Here is a 24,203-nt window from a genome sequence, read left to right as displayed (position 1 = left end):
GGAGTTTAAGGATAAAATTGCAATGGGCCTGGAAGAAAATATAAAGCTGCCATTGGGTGCAAAAGGTCCTCCTAACACTGTACTAGTTCGAGTGAGTAGTATACCAAAAGTGAAATCCATGTTTGGGACCTATACTCAGGAGTAATGGAAAGCTGTTCAACCCGGATTGCAAATGTTAAGAACCAACTTTTTTCTAGATAAGTCAATACATACAAGTACACTCAGTGGTTTAATTCTGGTTTCATACAGGTCACAAAGTATATGATTGAGAGAGAACCACTCACCATCCTGCCAAAAAATGTGTCTCTTGAAGTGTCATCTGTTGTTGCAGTAGCACAAGAAACAATCCTAATACTGCCCATGATGTTCCTCCTGGAGGACCCATCACATCTGTAATCACAACTGCAGTTCACATTGATGATGAGTGAAGTACTGGTATTCCAACAGAAGAGGATTCCTCTAGTGATGATTGCTACAGCAATCTTAAACCCCTTCCATGCAGATCAACTACCATGCAGATAATTCCTAAACTCTGTTAAAACATTCCTCGATCTCCCTTACTGTAATCCCAAATGATTGTATTTTCCACCACTAGGCCACATTGTATCCTCCTGAACACAATCAACCTTGCCTTCAAGGTTCCCCTAGTGTACACATCCCCCACATGCCATAGCACCCCACATCTGAATGTATATCACTGAATGTATATTACTATCTTTGAACACCCCCCCCCCCCACGTGAAAATCATGCTATTTGTACATAGTTAATCAGTTTGCTCTTACCCTCTGTGTTTTTTTGTAAAGCCTGTTGCTTCGACATGTTTTCTTCCTCCCCCGCTTGAATTTCACGCTTTTATTACATGGTTTCTCAGTTTGCTGTTACCCCCTGTGTTTTTTGTAAAGCCTGGAGCTACGTTTTGTTACCTGTAAACCGAGGTGATATTCCCAACATGCCCCGGTATATAAAAATACTTAAATAAATAAATACATGATGATTACCAAACTATTATACTTTGTAGAGTATAATCATACTACTGGGAGGACGTGGCGGGGGGAAGAAAGATTTACAGTATGTATGCTAGGGATCAGTGTAGGACATTTTCTTATATTTTTCATATTTTTAGATTTTTCATGTATTTATGTTTGCAACAAACACAATTAACTTCTTTTTCCTTTATGTTTTCTTCTTTCTTATGACAATATTTCCTATATAAACAGTTATTCCACTTTTTATGTTTTTATATTTGCAAGGTTTTCAGAAACTTTTAATTTGGAGGAAGTAGGACCTCAAGGTTATAAACCTTGGGCTGCAGGATGCCAGAAGTTAAAAAAGGGACAAATAATTATCACAGAAGACACCTGGAAAAATCATAAAGTACAACAAAGGGATATGCAATGGATGACCACTTGTTAATCTTGCTTAATGAGGATGACCATTTTTTGAACCTGGCTCATGAGTATGGAGGTTTTCATGGTTTAGCTGGCCTACCAGGGTCCAACAGTATGAATGGCCTATCAACGAGACTCTGGCCTATTAAAGTCCACCAATGAAACACTGATCAGTCATGTCCTGACAGTAAAGCACTAACCAATCCTTATGGCCTAACACCACCCACATCCTCAGGTGGGACAGTCCTAACTTGGAACTTAAAATATAGATACTGGAACTTGGCAGATAAATTTGCAACTGACAAAAGAAAGTACCAAAAAAAGAAGACATCGAAGCGAGGGGGGCATCACTGGAGCCATCCTGCTGAGGAGTCTAGCTGGCCACTGGACCTTTGGCAGTCCAGGATTTTAGATGAGATTGACCTTGTGGATTTTAATTAGTTTAGAAGTTAACTGCTGATTAGCAACTCTCAGAATAACAAAAAAGATTACAGCTTGTATGATAAACTTCGTGAATTTCTATATCTGCTTCATTAGTTGCTGAACACAGTAAAGGGTGTAAAGGGGTATACATGAGAAAACTTCAAAACACCTGAAAGGACTGGCCGGTCAACTATAAAACTGATTCAGCAGGGAATCCAGTTTTGTGGGAAAGGAGAACAACTGCCAGACTCAGGAGGAGAACAGGAGGCCCAGGGGAGAGAAGGAAGCCTAAGGAAAGAGAATACAAGTGAATGGTAAGTTGTATAATTGCATTATTTTTGTTGAACTGCAAAGAAAAGCAGCATTGTTTTGTTAGTTCTGATCACAAATAAAGAAGTTTGAGAGATTTGCCAGCTTCATGTCTGTTCCCTGGCTACCCCAAGACCACTCAAGATGCCACAAAGAGGTCTAGGGTTGTTGATCTAGGCCATGAGCTTTACAAACTGCTGGAGGTAAAGTACTGAAGCCAGACCCTGCTCACTGAGAAGAGGCAACCTTCCACTCTATACTACCTTCAAAATAATAACCTGTTTTCTCAAGAGGTCTATGTGCTACATAGGACCTGATGGAACATCTGAGTACTGCCAGCCTCTTCATTTGGGCTCTGGCTTTTCATTGGAACAGAGACTACATCAATCCACCCACCAAGAAAAGGTTATACAATAAGCGGACAACAGTGTATTTCCCCCAATGGGATACTGTGTGTACCTTCCTAATCCTACTAAACTTCATGACTTTGCAGTCCTGCTGTCCTAATATTTCTTTTACTTTTACCACTATGTTCATACTGTGCCTGCTGAGCACTGTACCACATCCTCTTCAAAACATCTTTATGAGGAAAGACTTTTAACCTGTAATCATTTTGCTCTCCTTTTGGACATCTACATCATAAATGGAGCTCCCAACTCTGGCTCTAGCCACTGCATTTTCCTGTGAATCTTCCTCTTTTTAATCTTTTCCTCACATCCTAAATCTTGTGCCACTCTTGAGGAACACATTGCCCTACTTAATACTTTTTTACTTTAAACTGTAAACAGCAGTTTCCTTGGGTGGGTGAATTGCCAAACTCTGGTTTTAAACCTTATCAGCCCCTTTTTAATGTAACTTTAGAAATTAATCCTCCTTTCAAATTAACATATTGAGCTCTTTGTTTAATTTCATTCCATTTTAATTTATTTAAAATGTATATTCAGCACATTACAGTAGTAGTTTAAGGCAGATTACATTGGTAATACTTACATAATTTGAATATTGGAATCTTTCCTAACCTGCTCTCTTTCACAACTTTGTCACCTATCCCACTTGGAAGTCTTTGTTTCTCTTGGGATTTTTTTTTTCTAGATCTCATATTTTGCTTTTCTTCCTTTCTGCCTCTACATATGCTTTAAGTTCTCCATCTGCTTTCTTTCTCACTTTTGGCAGTCTTTTTTGCTCACACATCTTAGTACCCTCCTTTTCTGGTTGAGACTTTCTGCACCAATAAATCTCCTGAGTTTGGTGTTGGGGGCTGATACTCTGGTTTCTTCCCTTACCCCCTTGTATCCACCAGGCCTAGTTTCTCCATACACTGGGATTAGTCATTTTACTCTATAACCAAGCTCAGCTCCATTTCCGTGTGTTTCTTTTCCTTTTCAGTACCAATCCATTGCTGATAATCTAGATCAATCAACTCATGCCGAAGATACATTTTGGACCTCTCTAGTTTGCATAGGCTAACACCTTCTCATCATAGCTACAAGCTAAGTATATTTAATGCCTACCCATAGCTTCATGTTTGCTTCTTTCATCATCTCTCTCTTGATTTCAGGTCATCTTTTCCCTATTTTTCCAACTGCTTCAGCTGAGTCCTCATCTCTTCCACTTGCTACCCCAAAAATCATTCAGATTTCTCTTCCTTTGTCTTTCCTGTCATCTTTTAAGCTCTTCAAGTTCCCTATCTCCACCTTCAGATGTCTGTTCAACCTTTCAAGCTCATCCTTGTCCTCTAATGCTTTTTCTAAAGCTTCAGCCAAGAACAGCTTTTTGATATTTTCTAAGGCCTCTGCTTCTGTGCAGTCCTGTTCTTCAGCACAGCATGCAGAAATATTCCTCTCATCTGCCAAAATCTGGACAACGTTTCTCTGCTTCTTCTTCCAGTGTAGATCCTTATCAAGCCATCTAACGCTTGCTGTAGGCTGTTCTTTGTTTTTTGAAGTCTGTCATACGTCAAGGCCTTCTCTTCTAGTCTCTGGTCCATCATATCCATATCTTCAGTGACCTCTTAGCATTAAGCAATCGTGTTGTTAAATTGTGATCTGTTCACCATAAGAAATGCCAACTGAGTCAGACCAATGTCCACTGAGCTCAGCATTCTGTCTCTGAAAGTGGCCAGTCTGGGTCACAAGTACCTGGCAGATCCTAAAAAAGTAGATCTATTTGCATTTTTATTTCTATTTGTATAACACAGCCTGCTTATTAACAGAAAATACAGATTTGCATGCTCTTTCTTTACATCCAAATGGGCTACTACAGCCTTAACCACAACCTTTTCTACTGGGATATTCTAACTTCCCTATTTTTTTTTATTTAGATTTTTTTTTTTTATTTAGATTATTTTATATTCTGCATTTTGCACTTTTTCAACACTTCAAAGCAGATTACTTTCAGGTACTGTAGTTATTTCCCTTGGAAGATACCTCCCTCTGAATCATGTACTTCTTTCTCCCATGGTCTAGTTTAAAATCTGCTCTATCTGCTTTATAATGTTAGCACCAGCAACTGGGAGCCATCTTGGATAAGGTGGAGTCCATCCCATCAGAATAGGCTCCTCTTTCTTCAGACTGTTCTCCAGTTCCACACAAATCTAAAGTCCTCTTCCCTGCACTGTCATCTCATCCACACAATAAAGCTTTGAAGAATGCAAACTTAGAGGCTCTGTATTTCTGTTTCCTAACTAAAAGCCTAAACTGAACATCCAGAATGTCCCTTATTTTCCTGTCATTATTACTCATGTGTACCATGATAGCTGGCTCCACACCAGCACTCTCTAAATTCCTATCCAGGAGTTGTGTTAGGTCTGTCACCTTTGCACCAGGCAGGCAAGCTACCAAATGATCCTCATGCCCACCAGTTACCCAGCTATCTACATTCCTAATGATCAAATCATCAACAATGGTAGTCCTAACCCCTCCCTCCTGAATACATCCATGAAGACACATTCTTGGTGTGAGAGGTTAAGATAACACCTGGAGGACAGGTCTTAGCAATAGGAGCACTTTGTGCCATACCAAGGTGATTTCTTTCCAGGTCACCTTGCACCTCCAAAGCAGCACAAGGGCCCTTAGAGTTGGGACTATTCTACTAGGTCCCTGAAAGTCTCCTCTATGTACCTGTCTGCCTCATCTCCTCTAGGTCTGTTACTCTGGCTTCTAGAAATTGTAATTCTCTGAGAGCTAGAAACTCTTTGCACTGGGTGCACACATACAATCTCTTACCTATAGGCGATAATCATATATGTGGCACATGGTGCAAAAGACTGAAAAGGCCCATCTTGCTGCTGGAGTTTTTCTGCACCTTATTGTTTTTTAAGATATTAAAGTTTTAAAACTGTTTAAGGAGTGGGTATGCTTAAATCTTTGGGTTTAAAAATCTGATAATTAAGTATCATTTATATTAGATTGACATTGATCAGCAATATGACTAAAGTTAGACATTCACTAAAAACAGGGTTAATTACACATTGTTCTAAATCACTAATTGATTCTTATCTATGAAGATTTTCCTCCTAGTGAGGAAAATAATCTTTATATCAAAAATTTGTGACTGGTATGGGTAGGAGATGGAGATGATAGATGGGAATAAACACCATCTAAAATACCAGAGATTACTTGCCCAGGAATCATTTCTCACTGCTCATCAGATCAAGCAAGTTATCTTTACAAATGCACAAGTAAAAACTTAAAATTAAATTTTAGCCTTTACCTATGCACATGATTTATTCAGATTTTCTCTAGTTCCCTGAACGCACACAATTATGATCAGAATTAAATTCTAACCTTAAACTAGGCACAAAATCAAGCCAAACCCTCTCTGGTTCTATAAATACACAGAATTATACATTTAGAATTAAATTCTGACCTTGACCACAAGCTCTCAATCAACTTACCAGCACACAAATATACATTAACAGTTATAGTTTAATCCTCCAACAAATCCTTAGGATAATTTTAAGCACTTTTTTCCTGCAAATCCAACTTAATCTACAGCATATGCTGCTTCTGCAGTACGAACTCTGTAAATATTGAGGTTTACTCAGTTCTTGCCTTCCTAGATATTTGTGCTTCTAAGCAATTACTTGAAACAAAAATACTTCTAAATTACCTCTTCTGAGTGATTTACACTAATAAGTTTAACAATTTGACCCTTTTAGCTAATCAACCTTCTTGTTTCTAACAATCGGGCCGATACAGTAAGACACGCAGGAGAGCCAGCGAGCACCTGCTCTTCCGACGTGCTCCCAGGCCACTCTCCTGGGCATGCGATTCAGTAAATAAAGATATGCAAATTAGGGCCCATGGTAAAAGGAGGTGCTAGGGCCTCCTTTTTGACAGAAGCGACGGCTGTGAGTGGGGTTTGACAGCCGATGCTCAATTTTACCAGTGTCGGTTCTCGAACTCGCTGACAGCCACGGGTTTCAGTAAACAGACACCGTCAAAATTGAACAGCCGTCTTCCAACCCATGGGCCTCAGGCAGATTTAAAAAAAAATTTTTAATTTAATTTTTTTTTAATTTTAGGGGCCTCTGACTTAATATCGCTATGATATTAAGTCAGAGGGTGTACAGAAAATCAGCTTTTTCTGCTTTTCTGTACACTTTCCCAGTGCCGGCCGAAATTAATTCCTGCCTTTGGCAGGCGTTAATTTCTGAAAGTAAAATGTGCAGCTTGGCTGCACATTTTACTTTCTGTATTGCACGGGACTAACTATTAGACTCAACAACATGCATTTGCATGTTGCGGGCACTATTACTTTCAGGGGGGGGGTTGGATGCGCATTTTCCACGGGTAAAAATAGCGCGGCAAAAACGCAAATCCAAATGGGAGCTAACGGTGCGCTTGGCCTGAGCGCACTCTACTGCATCGGCCTGAATACTAGGCCTTAACACCTTTTCAGATCAAACTCCAAAGACTTCTTGCCCAGGAACTAGTCCTCACTGCTCTCAAATCAAATAAATGTTCTTTGCAAACAATTAGAAATGTAGAAGTAATTTCTATCCTTATATACAGGATTATCCTTGTCTAGATCCTTGAACATGCACAATTATAAACTTGGAATTAAATTGTAACTGTAAACTAAACACATAATTAATTCAAGCTCTTAGTCTACTTATCAGCACAAATATATGCACAAATAATAATAATTTAAACCTCCATCAAATTTCTTTGGAAAATGTAAGCACTATTTCTTAGTAAATCCAGTAGATGCTGCTTCTGTGGTCAGCACTCCTTCAATCTATCCTGGCCTTTTCATCTTCTTTTCACTACTTCTGGATTATTAGCAGCCTACTTTTGAGCCTCTCTCTTTCCCTTTCAGTCTTAATTCACATGCAAGTGTGTTTCCACCTGTTTAATGAATTCCTTGTGCTCAATTTCTAGGACTTTCACTTGCTGACTATGTTCCTAGAGACTGTGAGTAGTTTCACTTGATTTCCTGAATCTGTGCTTCACACAATGTTGTCTTCATATCTAGCATTATTTTCAGCCATGTAGTTTCTTGCTCCTGTTTTATCCTAAATTTCTACTGTGTAGCCATATATTAGAAAGCATCCTCCAACTTCTTGCCACACACTTGTTTCTCATTCTCCCATAGTATGCTAATCTGTTACTCCAACTCCCACATTATCTTCTGTATTCTATTCTCCTCTGAATCCTCATCCTGTACTCAGATCAGATCTTCCTCTTTCTTAGCCAGTTGTCTTCTTAACTCAGCCATCTGGTACTGAAGATTTATGTAGTCTCCTTTTAGAATCTGCTGAGTTATTTTATATCTCAGGCTGTCTCTCCTCATCTCACCACAGGTACTTCTCTGGGTCCATTATCATGACCTTCTATTTATTCTTCAATTTGGCCCAGTTCTTTCTGTTCATTTCCTCTTCCTCTAGTCATGCTATAGCAATTTTCAACTCCTCTACCTTGCCCTCAAATAGGTCCATTTTGATGATTTATTTCTGGCAAGCCGCCTGCAACTTTGCTAGATGGCATCTTCATTGGCTATGGAATTGTTAATGGAGCTGCCTGCTGCAGATGTAGGACATTCCTCTGCTCCAACTCACACTTTAATCTTGCAGTGCTTCTCCTGTCAACTGAAGATACCCTTCAAGCAGCTTGTTTCTGCCAGCTGTCCATAAAGTTCTCAGTCTCCTTCCTTCCGCATCTATTTTTGTGTTGTGGTTCATCTTAATAAATCTCTAATTTATTCCAGTGATGGTCTGCTCCTGATGATCATCAGTGACACCCCTCTCAAGATTGCCATGTGATGCCTTTCTCTGGGTTGTCATCAGTGATGTCATTCTCTGGGTCATCATTGGTGGTGCTGTACTCCTGTTTATAATCACCAGTGCCATGCTCCAGTGTATCCTCCTTGTTACCGTGCTCTAGTACATTATCAGTGATATCAAGTTCCTGCACATCTTCAGTCATTCCAGATGTATGTGCATCCACATTGACACCATACTCCAGTTTCCTATCAGTGGCTGTATGCAGCTCCTCACCATAAAGGCATAATCCACCACGTGGCCAGTCTTGCCACAAGACATAAGAACATAAGAACTTGCCATGCTGGGTCAGACCAAGGGTCCATCAAGCCCAGCATCCTGTTTCCAACAGAGGCCAAAACCAGGCCACAAGAACCTGGCAATTACCCATACACTAAGAAGAACCCATGCTACTGGAAATGCCATCGGTATGCTCATCCCAATTTCTTTTGTTGGTGAGGTATCCTGGGATTCCTTTCTTCACAACCATTCCAACTTACATGCAGCCTTCTTTATTATTGCCAGTTCCTCCAAAGATTTCCCTACAAAAACTCCCCATCATAATGACAAAACTCTTCTTCGTGGACACTCTTGCCACAATTAAGACATTAGGCAAAGATACCAGCTACCTTAATTGATTTTTCTTTATATTGAGGTGCTTCTACGCAGAGAGGTGTACAAATAATGAAAGCTTCTATCACAAATGACACTGCTAGTCACTTATTGGCAGTCTCAGTAAGTAGGTTAAGTACATACCATACAAAGTGAATTATCCTCTCTCTTCTACTTGTGCCTCCAGAACAAGGTTGAAGAAATTAGACTTACTGGTATGGTGTACTGTCACTTCCTGTGCTCTAACTGTAAAGGCTGTGCTGTCTGTTCCACAATTTTATTAGAACTACATTCACTAGAAAAAAGAAAGTTCTAGTTTGTATTCCTTAATGCAATTATTTTTGTAGAATTGTAAAGAATGCATTTTTTAAATCATTTTGCACTACTCCATATTTACAAATAACAGGGGGGGGGGAGCCAAACCATCTCTATTGCTTGTAACTAGCAATTATTGCCTATTTCCTGATATTTAAAGTATGAACTAGGTTAAAATAATTGTCTGCAAAATTTCCATAATCAACACACGTGGTTTTACAATTTATAGACAGCTATCCTAAATACTGGTTTGAAATATTGGATGGGTTCATTATGCAGCCACATATATAGACAGCTATCCTAAATACTGGTTTGAAATATTGGATGGGTTCATTATGCAGCCACATATATAGACTTTGAGGGAAACTTCAGAATTAACCATAGTTTTCTTCCATTGAACTCTTACTATTAACAATAATACAGTTGTTCTTTGGTAATTGAAATACTATTACAATAATGTAGGAAAATGCATGAATTACATTTAACGTTTTTCAAATAAAATTTCAAAAGAGAATCTCACCTGACATTTCTGGCCATCTCCGGAGTTATTTATCAACTTTCCATTTGCAGTGGAGTCATTTGTCTCACAAGTCTTTTTATCATCGAAAATATATGAAGAACTACCCATAGGAAATTTGAATTGGCTTTCTCCCGAGTCTGTTGTTAAGCAAAAATCCGGAGTGTAAGTCTGAAGAAAAGCTCTGACTCCATCTACCCCAACATACTGAGAGGTGGGAACAGAGCTGAATTTAACACTGGAAGAGTCAAACATCTGGGAATTTCTCCATCTGCGGAGTTTCAGGGTTAGCAGTACTATTATAAAGGTAAAAAACAAACAGGATATAGCCGCAATGGCTATCACCAAATACAGCGTGAGGTTGGATTCTGCGTCGATGGGAGATGACAGGCTGCTTAGATCGGAGAACGTTTGTGAAATGTTGTCCGTCACCAACACAGTGAGGGTAGATGTGGCAGAGAGAGGTGGCTGACCATTGTCTCTCACAGAAACAATCAATGTTTGCTTGAGATGGTCTTTGTCAAGGAAAAACCGAGCTGTTCTGATTTCTCCATTGTGAAGTCCCACAGTGAAGAGACCTGGCTCTGTAGCTCTCAGCAGTTCATACGAGAGCCAGGAGTTCTGTCCAGAATCAGCATCAACAGCCACCACCTTAGTCACCAAATAACCTGGCTGTGAGGAACGAGGTGCTAACTCGACTCCAGTGGAGTCATCCATGGGAAATGAAGGGTATAAAATTACAGGCTTATTATCATTTTGATCTAGTATAAAGATGGTAACAGTGACATTACTACTGAGTACTGGGGAACCTCCATCTTCAGCCTTCACTTGGATTTGAAACTCTTTAAGCTGTTCATAGTCGAAGGAGCGTAAAGCATAGATGACCCCATCCTCTGAATTAATGGAAATATACTGAGACACAGACAATTCATGTATGGGACCCTCTGCGATTGTATAAGTGACTTTTGAATTGTGATCATGGTCTCGATCTCTAGCAATAACAGAATAGAGTGAAAATCCTGGTGGATTATTTTCCACTATGTACACGTTATAGGAGGTTTGATCAAAAACGGGAGGATTATCATTTTTATCTGAAATCAACAGTTGGATAGTTCGTGTTGTAGAGAGAGAAATGGCACCTTTATCTGTTACTTTAATAGTTATGTTGTATTCCGAGGTCTGTTCCCTGTCTAACTCCCTGCTAGTCACTAAATTGTAATAATTACCGAAAGACTTCTTTAAATGAAATGGAAGGTTCCTTGGAATGGAACAAGATACTTCACCATTCTCTCCAGAATCTCTGTCGTTTACATTGAAAAGAGCGATTGTTGTACCCGCGGGACTATCTTCAGAAACCGAGCTGAAAAGAGACGTCACTGTAATTTCTGGGAGGTTATCATTTACATCAATGACCTGTAAGAGAACTTTGGAGCTGGAATAGAGCCCACCACCATCCTTTGCTTGAATTTCAATTTCATGGAATTCCGATTCCTCAAAGTCCAAATTTCCCACGACTGAAATTTCTCCAGTCTTAGAGTTCAGTTGGAATATTTTGCTAGCTTTATCTGAAATCTTCCAAAATAAATAGGTCACCTCTGAATTTACTCCTTTGTCCATATCGGTAGCGTTTATTACAACTATCACTGTACCTTCAGGTATATTTTCCTTTACACTTACTTTATATATGGATTGACTAAAAACTGGAGCATTGTCATTTGCATCGAGAACGTGGACGACGATTTGTGCTGTTCCGGATCTGACCGGATCCCCTCCGTCAGTAGCCGTGAGAATTAAATGGTGAACATCCTGTTCTTCTCGGTCCAGAGGTTTGTCCAGAACCAGTTTGGTATATTTAATACCATTTATCCCCATTTTACTATCCAATGAGAAATGTTTGTTTTTGCTGAGTTGATAACTCTGAAGAGAATTAGTACCCACGTCTGGATCTTGCGCATCCTTCAGCGGAAAATGAGCTCCTGGAGCTGCTGTCTCAGCGATTTCCAACACTATTTCCTTACTGGGGAAGGAGGGAGGATTATCGTTTACATCTTGAATCTGAACTTCAAACAAATAAATCTTCATTGTATCTTCAAAAAGAAGTTCAAAATTTAAGAGACACTGAGTAACCGGTCCACAAATATCTTCTCTGTTGATTTTCTCATTAACGTTAATATTTCCGGTTTTTAAATCGAGAGTAAAGTACTGCGTCTTACCGCTGTGAATAAGTCGAACTCCACCACGCGATAAATCCGTTACATTCAGTCCCAGATCCCTGGCAATATTTCCTACGAAAGAGCCCTTTTCCATTTCCTCTGGAATCAAATAGCGAAATTGTTGAAAAGCTGCATCACATGCAACAAAAATTATAAAACAAAACACCAATTGCCCTTTGAAATCACGGTGTCTTTTTGTGTCGACCATTGCAGTCCAGCTCATAAGATCTTTCGATTAGGAGTCCGAATCAAATTTTTCGTGCTGCTTTATATTATTCATACAGTCAAATTCTGTCAAGAACTGCAGAGCACCCAGTCCAGTCGCGGTCAGAGCGTGTTCATTAAGGTTCTCTCAGCTCGAGCTCTTGAGCTTGTTTGATGCCTCTCTTCTGAGAACAGGGAAGAGGATCTCTCTGCAATTTTGTACCGAATTGGTGAACAGCGACGCTCAGAGTATTTATCAATTATTGCACAGGCTCAAAGTGTTTAATAAGTTTCATTGTATGATATGCATTTTAACTTCTTGAGTATGTTCATGATATATCTATGCATAGTAAATTTCCAGAAATACTTTCACATTTTTGCTGTTAATTATAATTTTCTTATTTTCTACCTCACTTTCCAAAGAGAACATTTATGTTGCTTCATAGAACATATGGTAGAACAAGTGAGATGCGTTCTTAAATTAGTTTGCATTTACTGTCTAACCTTAGCCAGTCTCTACAACGTGTAGACTGAAGCACACTACACAGAAGGAGGTACACTATGTTAACTTTACATGGCTGTAAGTCTCATTTTCTTGAGGCACTGACTGATCATATATACACAACAAATGATCACATAGTTGGATTGCAGACAAGTAATTTCATTGTTTTCATGAAAAATTTGTAAGAATCAATTACAGGACTATTTTGGTAATGTAGAGAGAGTGGAATGAAAGTAGACTAAGGCTAGAACTAAGTTGCATTGGATTGATAGTTGGAATCATTTAATTGATTACTTTGCTCGGAGAATATCTTCTTCAAAGTTTTATGTGAATTCAACGTTCAGAATAAATAGGGCCGGATTTAAGATTATAGTTCCCATGGGCAGAGGATTGGAGGTAGGGTGGTTTTGATCCCTGGAAATCAAAGAGCAATGGTCACAGAGGAGAGGAGAAAGCCTAGGCCACTGCAAAGTCCATCTTCCCAGGGGCTGGCCACAGAGACTGTTTGATTACCCCATCCCACCAGTGACTGAAAAGGAGGAAAATGGCTTTGGTAGCTGACAGACTCCATCCTACCAGTAGCTGAAGATGAGAGACACCCAAAGCTGTCGGGGCAAATGATTGGGAGGTATATCATTTGATATTTGGGAAAGAGATTGGGGAGGGGAAGGTTTGGAGGGATGAGAAAGATTTTCTTTCCTTACTTGCATTTTCATTCTTTTGCAGTAAAGAGATCCTCCATCTTCTGGTTCTAGAGGTTGGAGCTGCTTATTGATTGCAATGGAAATTAAATGAAAGGCAGCAATCAAAGAAAATGCAAAGCCAAATGAAAACAAAGACAGAAATTCTAAAATAAACACAAAAGAAAATGAAGTGTATTTTCCCTGCACACTATTATAGTTCTTAATTCTTGAATTATGCCAAAGAGAGTTTTCTTCTAGAGCTCATAGGTGGTAATATATACATGCAATATATAAAAGTGTGCTTGGATGTTCTTTTTAATCAGGTCAGTGGCATTCCTTGGATGTTCTTTTTAATCAGGTCAGTGGCACTCGTACAATTGTGGTTATTTCTATATTTTCTTGCTACATTTTTCTGGTCTCTGCTTCTCTTGGTATTTGATGATCTCTCTATTCACACATAGTACAGAATAGCCACTTAGTGCTGACATTTCTATTAGCAATGCCATTCTTATGGTTTTCTCCTTTACTATTATGACCAGGTCTCTAGCATCAAGCTTTCAATCAGTTGGAATGGGAATGTCTTAAGTAATCACAATTTTCTTCATTCTCTGCAGTTCTAACAGGGTTGTCAGACCAATGTTTTTCTGGTACAGTGATGTTATAGTGTTTATACAGTTTCTAGTAGGTGAACTGTGCTTTTTTGTGGGCCTTCTGATATCAGCACATTACACCCAGCAATGAGATGTATAACTGCATTTGTATGTTTTGCTGATTTTTCAATGCTTGCTGTAATAGTCCTTTGTCCTGTGCTACAAATATCACTCATCTTCAGTTTTAAAATCACCTTTCTTTAATCATTCCTGTGTCAGTTTTTGTTTATGTGTGGTCATTGAAGTAACTTTTAGTATTTCCCGCTGTATTTATGCATTCACCACTTGTTTTTCTTGTTTGCTAGTCTAAATCGTTGCGTTGGGTGATTTTTAATCTGTAAAGCAATTCATATAATATTGTTAAATAAATAAAATTAAGTCTTTTAATTAATTTTTTCTCTTTTTATTTTGCAAATTCTGTTGCTGCTTTTCCCATGTGTACTGGTGGACTCTCACTCTTTCCTTGTATTATTCAGAATGATTGTTTAAGTTTAAGGATAGAGACGGTTTATGGCTGTTTATATTTATTATTATTTATTATTTTTATATACCGACATTCGATCTGATATATCACATCGGTTTACACTCAGGTACTGTAGGTATTTCTCTATTCCCAGAGGGCTTACAATCTAAGTTTTGTACCTGAGGCAATGGAGGGTAAAGTGACTTGCCCAAGGTCACAAGGAGTAACATTCTTCAGCAATTTTGAGTATCTGAGACTGTTGATGTTGTTAAGTATTATTGCATGCCTATTATAGTAGCTCTGAATGTGTAGTCAATTTCCATAAGACCCATTATCTCCTTCAGCTCTTGGGATATACTGTCATGGCATACACTGGTTCTTAAAGATGAGTTGGTGGGCATGGAGGATTTTTCTAGTTCTTACATCCAAGGAGCTGATGTCTTTTGATTCTAAAGTTGTAAGAACAAGCATAGATTTCAAGTTGATTGAAAGCACTTTTTAATATTAGTTTTAGTCTCCTGTTATACTCTTTTCTGATCTTTTCTTAGTGATTACTGCTGAAATGTTGCACTTTCATCTTCTTCCTGATGTTTATATACACTGTACTGCTCAAGTTTCTTTATACTACAGTTATCAGTCAGAGAAATGCTTTCAGTTTTAGCAAGTTTTCCTTTAATAAAGGTCACCTTAGCACATTTGTAGTTTCAAAATGTCATCCTGATATCATCTGAGAAGATTTTCACTTCTCAAAGTTGCTCCATTAAATGATGGTCACATGAATTGTTAAACCTCAAATCATCTATAACTAATAGGTATAATATTATCTCTGGCTCATTTGTGTCTCTGGGATTAAGTCTAAATCCATAGACCATGCAGTTATTAGTATTCACTGGATTCAGTGCCAAACAAAACAAAAATGGTGATAAGGAATCTCCCTGAGATATTCCTTACTGATTCTTGATGCTAGGATTGACAAATAGTCCATCTTCAAAATTCAAGTGGAATATAGTTTCATATATTTTCAAGGTAAACTTGATGTACTTGACCAATCCAAGGTTTATTTTGTACATTTTAAGGCAATTTGTTATCCAAGAATGTGGACTCTCAGTCCATTCTAAACCGAGCTTTCTTTTTCTTTTTTTCTTGCATCTGGTTATAATGGTTCTATTCTGAATTTACTGGTCTTTCATTCTATATACTCCTCTCTTGTTGACCTTCTACTCTATTGCCATGATGTTGTTGGGGTCTAAATGACCATATATTCTTTCTGCATCTATTGATGTGGTAGACCTGATTGACAAACTGAAGAGTAGTAAATCACCTGGACCGGATGGTATACACCCCAGAGTTCTGAAGGAACTAAAAAAATGAGATTTCAGACCTATTAGTAAAAACTTGTAACCTATCATTAAAATCATCCATTGTACCTGAAGACTGGAGGATAGCTAAAGTAACCCCAATATTTAAAAAGGGCTCCAGGGGCAATCCGGGAAACTACAGATCGGTTAGCCTGACTTCAGTGCCAGGAAAAATAGTGGAAAGTGTTCTAAACATCAAAATCACAGAACATATAGAAAGACATGGTTTAATGGAACAAAGTCAGCATGGCTTTACCCAGGGCAAGTCTTGCCTCACAAATCTGCTTCACTTTTTTGAAGGAGTTAATAAACATGTGGATAAAGGTGAACCGGTAGATGTAGTATACTTGGATTTTCAGAAGGTGTTTGACAAAGTTCCTCATGAGAGGCTTCTAGGAAAATTAAAAAGTCATGGGATAGGTGGCAATGTCCTTTCATGGATTGCAAACTGGCTAAAAGACAGGAAACAGAGAGTAGGATCAAATGGTCAATTTTCTCAGTGGAAGGGAGTGGGCAGTGGCGTGCCTCAGGGATCTGTATTGGGACCCTTACTTTTCAATATATTTATAAATGATCTGGAAAGAAATATGACTAGTGAGATAATCAAATTTGCAGATGATACAAAATTGTTCAGAGTAGTTAAATCACAAGCACATTGTGATAAATTGCAGGAAGACCTTGTGAGACTGGAAAATCGGGCATCAAAATGACAGATGAAATTTAATGTGGATAAGTGCAAGGTGATGCATATAGGGAAAAATAACCCATGCTATAGTTACACAATGTTAGGTTCCATATTAGGTGCTAAAACCCAAGAAAGAGATCTAGGCGTCATAGTGGATAACACATTGAAATTGTCGGTTCAGTGTGCTGCAGCAGTCAAAAAAGCAAGCAGAATGTTGGGAATTATTAGAAAGGGAATGGTGAATAAAACGGAAAATGTCATAATGCCTCTGTATCGCTCCATGTTGAGATCGCACCTTGAATACTGCCTACAATTCTGGTCGCCGCTTCTCAAAAAAGATATCATTGCGATGGAGAAGGTACAGAGAAGGGCTACCAAAATGATAAGGGGAATGGAACAGCTCCTCTATGAGGAAAGACTAAAGAGGTTAGGACTTTTCAGCTTGGAGAAGACGGCTGAGGGGGGATATGATAGAGGTGTTTAAAATCATGAGAGGTCTAGAACGGGTAGATGTGAATCAGTTATTTACTCTTTCGGATAATAGAAAGACTAGGGTGCACTCCATGAAGTTAGCATGTGGCACATTTAAAACTAATCGAAGAAAGTTCTTTTTTACTCAACGCACAATTAAACTCTGGAATTTGTTGCCAGAGGATGTGGTTAGTGCAGTTAGTATAGCTGTGTTTAAAAAAGGATTGGATAAGTTCTTGGAGGAGAAGTCCATTACCTGCTATTAATTAAGTTGACTTAGAAAATAGCCACTGCCATTATTAGCAATGGTAACATGGAATAGACTTAGTTTTTGGGTACTTGCCAGGTTCTTATGGCCTGGATTGGCCACTGTTGGAAACAGGATGCTGGGCTTGATGGACCTTTGGTCTGACCCAGTATGGCATGTTCTTATGTTCTTAACAAATTGTACTACTGTTGTAGTACTGTTGTAGTACTGTTGTATTGTACCTGGATCTCTATTTTGAAGGAGAAGTGTTCTTCCTGTTATTAACCATGGTGGTGTTAGTACTGAATGTTTAATGAATTGATTTTTGCATGCTGTTAGACTGCAAAGGCTCAAATGGAAAAGTATATTACCCAGTCAGTAAATACAAAGGATATAACTTTATTAGTTTTATAAAAGAGAAAGATTAAAAGACTGAAAATTAGTAGAAAGGAGGCTCAAAAAATCTGCTAAGTATTGATATTAGGAGAAGGTGATAAACCAAATGCAAATGACAAGGACATAAAGAACTGTGGGGTGATCTCATTACCATTTACTGAGGAGATAGTATTCAAGGTACTCACAGAATTGAAAGTACATCCCAGAATATTGAAGGAGGTAAAGCCTATCTCTCACATGGCTCTTTTCAACTATATGGTTTAAGAAGAGAATAATCATGCCAAACAAACTTGATTGAATTATTTGGTGAGATGAACAATGTAGGAGATCAGGAGTGCAATTAATGTGATCTATCTGGATTTCAATAAGGCCCCTGCCAATATTCCACATAGGAAACTGGTGAACAAGCTAACTAGTCTAGAACTGGAAGAAAAATTACAAACTGGTCAAGAAATTGGTTAAGCAACAGTACACAGAGTGTGACAGTCAATGGGGTCCATTCTGGTGAAGGGAAAGTGATCAGTGGAGTGCCACAAAAATCAATGCTAGGCACAGACTTCTTCAATGTATTTATAAATGGCATTATGGAAGGGCTAGTTGAGAAAATGTATTTGTTTGCAGATGATATGAAAATTTAAAACAGGGGGATAAAAGATGGCTACCATCTAAACAGAACACCTACAAGCTCTCTCCACGATTTTCTTCATAAACAATTTTCCTTTTTCTTATAATGCTGCATACTAAAAGGAAAGCTAAATTAAGAGAAGTTTCAACTTCATCTGCTATATCTGGTCAATGACAATAGTGAAATGAGCCATTCTTTGCAGTCCCCCTGCAGATGCCATCGGATACTAGGGCTGCAGTGGATGTCGGTAAGGAGCAAACACTGAACCTACAGGCCGACGAAATATCATTAAGTCCTAGTGCACCAATGACTCTCTTACCTCCGTAAGCAGTTTCTGATGTTAATTTCACCAAGCAGATCTCTCTTGAGGCAGAAGGGACCTGGAATCAGATGTTGGAAGCCCCAAGAAGGGATACCATTTTGACATTGCCTTCAGAGAGTCCTCTTTGCAGGACTCCAGAGGCCACCTGGGTGTTTTGGATACAGTTTCTACTGCTACTGGCATTGGGAAACCTACAGAAAGAGGAACTGGGGATTCTAAGGTATGCTCTTTATCACAAATCTCTCTGATTAAACCACCAATTATTACCTTAGACTCCATATAGAATGCCCTGGTATCTTTAGAAAAGGTATTTTTTCCTTAACAGTAGTTCTGATGGAGACCAATACCAGAATATATACAATGGAATCTGATATTTCTACTTTGGATATAAAAATGAGAGACTTGGATGAGCGACTGACAACTGCTGAAGCAGTTCAAAATAAACTGGTTCATGCAGATATTATTTACTCGAAGAAGGTGGAAAATCTTGAAAATTCCTTGAGACTTTTGAACCTGAGAGTTTTGAATTTCCCATGCCTTAAATTGATATACCCAAAGGAAGTATTTAAGAATTATTTGACTCAGATTCTCAAGTTTCTGTTGGAAGCTATTCCAGCAATAACAATAATCTTTTACCTACCTTCCTCTAATGAAGTGATTTCTGAAGATGCTGTACAAGATATTTCTTAATATATTGGATATTTTCGAACTTACTCAAGAAACTAACATCAATAATAGAAAAATATTATTGGTAACCTTTCCTTTCCCATCAGAGAGAAACATGGTTTTGAGATTCTTTTTTAGGAATAGATCTCAGTTATTCTATGGACAAAAAGTTTGGATGTTTCCAGATGTTACAAGAGCCACTTCAAGAACGGCGGAGGAAATTTCTTGCTATGAGATCAGAAGCGATATCAAGAGGAATGAGTTTCAATTTAAGATATCCTTGTAATTGTCTGATCAAATTTCAGACTTCCAAATATTTGTTTTTTGAGCCATCTCAGTTAAGAGCTTTCATGGACTCCCATTCCTAAAGCTTTCTGTGGGGGTTTTGGCAATTATTGTTAATACAGGGGTTTTTTTTGTTTAGTAAGGGATTTCATCTAGCTACATTCTCCTTTGTCACTCATAAAATCCCTTGTTCTCCCCTTCTATTTTCCCTTAAAGGATAAGAGATACATTTATATATTTCTTGCTACATAAGCTGTAATTGTAAATATTGTTGATTTTATCTCATTATTGGTGCAAGTTAATCTTCTGTTTGTTTTTTGAAACTTTGATAAAAATAAAATAAAATAAAAATAAAATCTAAGAGTAGAAAGATGACTTTAAAACATTAAAAGAATGGTCAAAGGTTTAATAATTATGCTTTATCCAAAAAAAAGTATAAAATCATACTTTGGGGTGCAGAAATCCAAATGCCAATTATCATTTTGGAAGGAAAGAACTAGTAGTCTTTGACATCAACCAGGAAAGAAGCCCTACAGTTATGATCTCTGAAGATGTCAAGATAGCCAGTCAGAATGACAAAGCAGTTGAGAAAGCTAGTAGTATACTTGGGTGCATAAACAGAGGTATTAATATAACAATGAATTAAAATTACCATTGTATAGGTCTCTTAGGAAACCCTACTTTCTGCTCCTAACTGGGGGCATACATCTGGATCTTGCACGTCTGGTAGGAGATACGTCGCTCCTGGTACCATAAGCACACTGATTTATGATACTTTTTCTTCAATAAGAAAAGGTGGATTGTCATTTATGTCCTTAATCTCAACTTCATCTTTATAAATCGTCATTATTTCCTCCACAAGAAGCTCCAGATTTAATAGACATGGGGTAACTGATCCACAAATGTGTTCTCTATTGATCTTTTATATTAACAAATACATGCTGGTTTATCCTATTAAGAGAAAAATATTGTCTCCTAAGTATAGAAGCAATCCGGATATAATTCCTTTATATTCAGTCCCAGATCTTGTGCAAAGTTCCCCATTAAAGTCATTTTCCCCATCTCGTCAAGAATCGAATACCGAATTTGTCCAAAAATGGTCTCCCATTGTATCACTACTGCTACCAAAAATAATACTCGTTCTGTGAAACCACAGCATCTTTCTGTTTCTGCCATTTCTATATAGAAAAGCGCTCGACTCTCTGAACCATTTTTTATATAGTTTGGCGCTCTTACAGCTCCATTGTAGATTTTATTGAGCTCAGGGGTAGTTGAGCACCTTTTTGGTTTAGGTGGGGGGGACAACATCTGCTCCTACTCACTCAAGTGTCCGATGCTAATGCCACGTGAGGCACAAAGTAAGTTGATAGGGCCATGGCCCCGGTGGCTCACCCCATTCCGCTGCCTATGATTGAGTTCACACCAGTCCCGGAAAGAGTGCATTCAATATTCACTGATTTTCTCTAGTACTGCAGAGCAGTGAATATGAGCCAGGTTATTTTCTTAAGTACATGTAAAGCATCCTATGTGGTGAATAGAAAAAGGGTTTGTAGGATCTCTTATTATATTTTTGTACCGGATTAGTGACTAGCTCAATGAGAATCAAATCTTAAATGCAGTGACAGTAAAAAACCATTCGTGCATTATAGTATTTATGTTGATACACAAATAGTATATTGTAACAATATTTTTTAAAGGTGTGCTTATGTATTTAATAAGGATAAGAGTGTATAACTTACCTCAGGAAAGGTGTTAGTCTCAGACATGAGACTGGTGTCTTGACTGCTCAGTAACATTAGGACAGCGTTATCAGAAGAAAGTATATCTGATTTTTGACAATTTGTTTCTAGAAATGAGAACTCCTTATATTCTGGTGCTGCACACAGCTGGTATGAGTAAGGCAAAGTTCTATCGCAGTAGTCTGATGGGAGTCTGGGAACGGCTTTTGAATACTGATCAGAACACTGAATAACTGTTGACTTTTTTGATTTTAATTTTTGTTTTCCTATCACCAGAATAATCGTGAAAAGAAACAAAAAGGAGACCAAAACCAGAGCTATGACTAAGTAAACATGTAAATTAGATTGATTTTCTGTGTCACTGGATTGGTTGCTTAATTCAGGCAGAGCTTCTTGGAATGTTTCTGCAAATACCACGTGCAGAGTAGCTGTAGATGAAAGAGGTGGTTGTCCATTGTCCTTCACTAGAATGACCATTTTCTGCTTCACAGAATCTTTCTCCTGAAAAACACGAGATGTTCTGATTTCTCCAGTATGGAACCCAATTTGAAAAAGCAAGGGTTCTGTGGTCTGGATCAACTGGTAGGACAGCCAAGCATTGTGTCCAGAGTCTGCATCTACCGCTATCACTTTAGTTACCAGAGTACCAACCTCAGATGAAGGCGTGACCATCTCAAATAAAGTAGACCCATCTGATCCGAGTGAAGGATACAGAATTTCGGGAGCATTGTCATTTTGATCCAGAATAAAAACTCTCAGATTTACTTTACTACTGAGAGGTGGGGAGCCACCGTCTTCGGCTTTTAATTGCAGTTCAAACTCCCTGAGCTGCTCATAGTTAAATGAGCGCTGAGCATAGATTATTCCTGACTGTGAATTGATGGTGAGGTAGGAAACCAAAGACACTTCTTCAGTGCTATTGCTCAGTAGAGAGTAAGTGATTCGAGAGTTCATATTTAAGTCCAGATCTGAGGCTTTTATGCTGTAAATGGAAGCTCCAGGAGGATTGTTCTCCAGAACATAAGCGGTATAGGAAGTTTGCTCAAAAGCAGGGGCGTTATCATTGATATCTGATATTGCCAATTGGATTGTTTTCTTGGTGGAGAGAGGAGGAGATCCTTTATCAGTCGCTATCACTGTTATATTATACCTCGAGATTTTTTCTCTATCCAAGTTTTCTTCTGTGAGGAGTTTGTAATAATTATTAGTGGCTGATATCAGTTGAAAGGGCAAGCTATCTTGAAAGTGACAGCTAACCTTTCCATTTGCTCCAGAATCTCTGTCATTGACATTAATAAGCGCTATTACTGTTCCAAGTGGAGCGTCTTCAGGAACTGGACTGGAGACTGACATGAATGCTATTTCAGGTGCATTGTCATTTTCATCACTAAGCTCGACTACTACCTTACAGTTTGCAAACAGGCCACCCCCATCTTTTGCTTCAGCATTCATCTCAAAAAATTGTGTTTCTTCGTAATCCAAGTGTTCTTTAACTCGAATCTCACCAGTTTTAGTATCCAAACTGAATTTGTCATGAACACTCTCAGCTATATTTGTGAATGAATAGACAATTTCTCCATTTGCACCTTCATCAACATCACTCGCTTTCAACTGGATCACTAATGTGTCCACTGGGGTATTTTCTTTCAGGTTAATTTTGAATATTTCTTGGCTGAAGATAGGAGAATTGTCATTGGCATCGATAACATTAATATGAATATAAGTAGTTCCGGTTCTGATTGCAGTTCCACCATCTGTAGCTGTCAAAATTAGGTGATGTGTGTTCTGCTTTTCTCGGTCTAATAGTTTTTCCAGCACTAGTTCTGCATATTTATTGCCCTCAGCATTCTCTTTAGTACTTAGCATAAAATATTGATTCGGATTGAGATGATATTTTTGTAAAGAATTCATACCAACATCTGGATCCACCGCACTTCCTGTAAGAATGCGAGCACCTGGTAAAGAAGACTCAGATATTTCTAAAAAAGTAATATTTCTCATAAAAACTGGTGGGTTGTCATTAATATCCTGAATTTCAATTTTAATGGGAAAAATATTTAGTGGATTTTCAGCAAGCGTTTCAAAGTTGAGTATGCAAGTGGGTGCATTCGCACATATTTCCTCTCTATCTATTCTGGAATTTATGTACAGATTTCCATCATCGACACCGACAGTGATGTATTGCTTTTTAGCACTGGAAACCAAGCGAAGATTCCGGGCTGAAAGCTCTTTCACATTTAATCCCATATCCTTGGCAATATTTCCTACGATCGAGCCCTTTTCCATTTCCTCAGGAAAGGAATATCGAATGTGTTCAGGAATTACATGACAAAACCAACAAGATAAAAGCAAAATTATTACTTGCCAATTGACTCTAGCCCCGAGTTGTCTAAGAGTGATTTCCATCGCAGCCACTGCAAGCTCGCCAAGATTATTTTGCATAAAAATCCTTTGAAAAAGTACTTCAATTAAAAGAAATCAATGTAGAGAAGAAATAACACCACCCCTTTGGAAACATTCATTTAGAGTAAGGAATTCTTTCCGTTTCGCTTTCTTTCTTTCTGTAGAAGCCCCTTTCTGCTCGTCACAGTCTGACAGCAAAACTGCTGAAGGGGAGGTTCCAACCGACCTCCAGCTTCCATCACTGTCCAACAGCGCCACACTGAGTCTGATCCTGAGAATTACAGTTGGATTGATTTTACCGTGCTATACTTCTGAAAACTCGTGGGAATAATTCCGTTTAGAAGAAAAACTATAAAAATAATAATAATCTTCAGTAAATAATAATCTTCAGTAAACAATGATATGTTTTTCCACCCATACTTGTGAAACAAAAGCTAAGAGAAGTAAGAGTATCAACCATATCT

At 38.3% G+C, this 24,203-nt stretch overlaps 2 protein-coding genes across 2 annotated transcripts; both read right to left on the bottom strand.

Moving 5' to 3' along the window:
- Window positions 1-8,369: 8,369 nt before the first annotated feature.
- Window positions 8,370-12,397, bottom strand: LOC115080070 (protocadherin gamma-A12-like). The gene is made up of 2 exons (XM_029584098.1): window positions 9,831-12,397; window positions 8,370-8,615 (listed from the first exon to the last, which is right to left on the bottom strand). The coding sequence occupies exons 1-2, from the start codon at window positions 12,261-12,263 to the stop codon at window positions 8,370-8,372; spliced, it is 2,679 nt and encodes an 892-aa protein (XP_029439958.1). The 5' UTR covers window positions 12,264-12,397.
- A 7,966-nt stretch (window positions 12,398-20,363) lies between these two features.
- On the bottom strand, window positions 20,364-23,881 carry LOC115080069 (protocadherin gamma-B1-like). The gene is made up of 2 exons (XM_029584097.1): window positions 21,337-23,881; window positions 20,364-20,516 (listed from the first exon to the last, which is right to left on the bottom strand). The coding sequence occupies exons 1-2, from the start codon at window positions 23,776-23,778 to the stop codon at window positions 20,364-20,366; spliced, it is 2,595 nt and encodes an 864-aa protein (XP_029439957.1). The 5' UTR covers window positions 23,779-23,881.
- Between the last annotated feature and the right edge of the window lie 322 nt (window positions 23,882-24,203).

This window comes from Rhinatrema bivittatum, chromosome 18 (genome assembly GCF_901001135.1).
Source record: "Rhinatrema bivittatum chromosome 18, aRhiBiv1.1, whole genome shotgun sequence".
Lineage (NCBI taxonomy): Eukaryota > Metazoa > Chordata > Amphibia > Gymnophiona > Rhinatrematidae > Rhinatrema > Rhinatrema bivittatum.
This window is presented reverse-complemented; position numbering and strand designations above follow the sequence as displayed.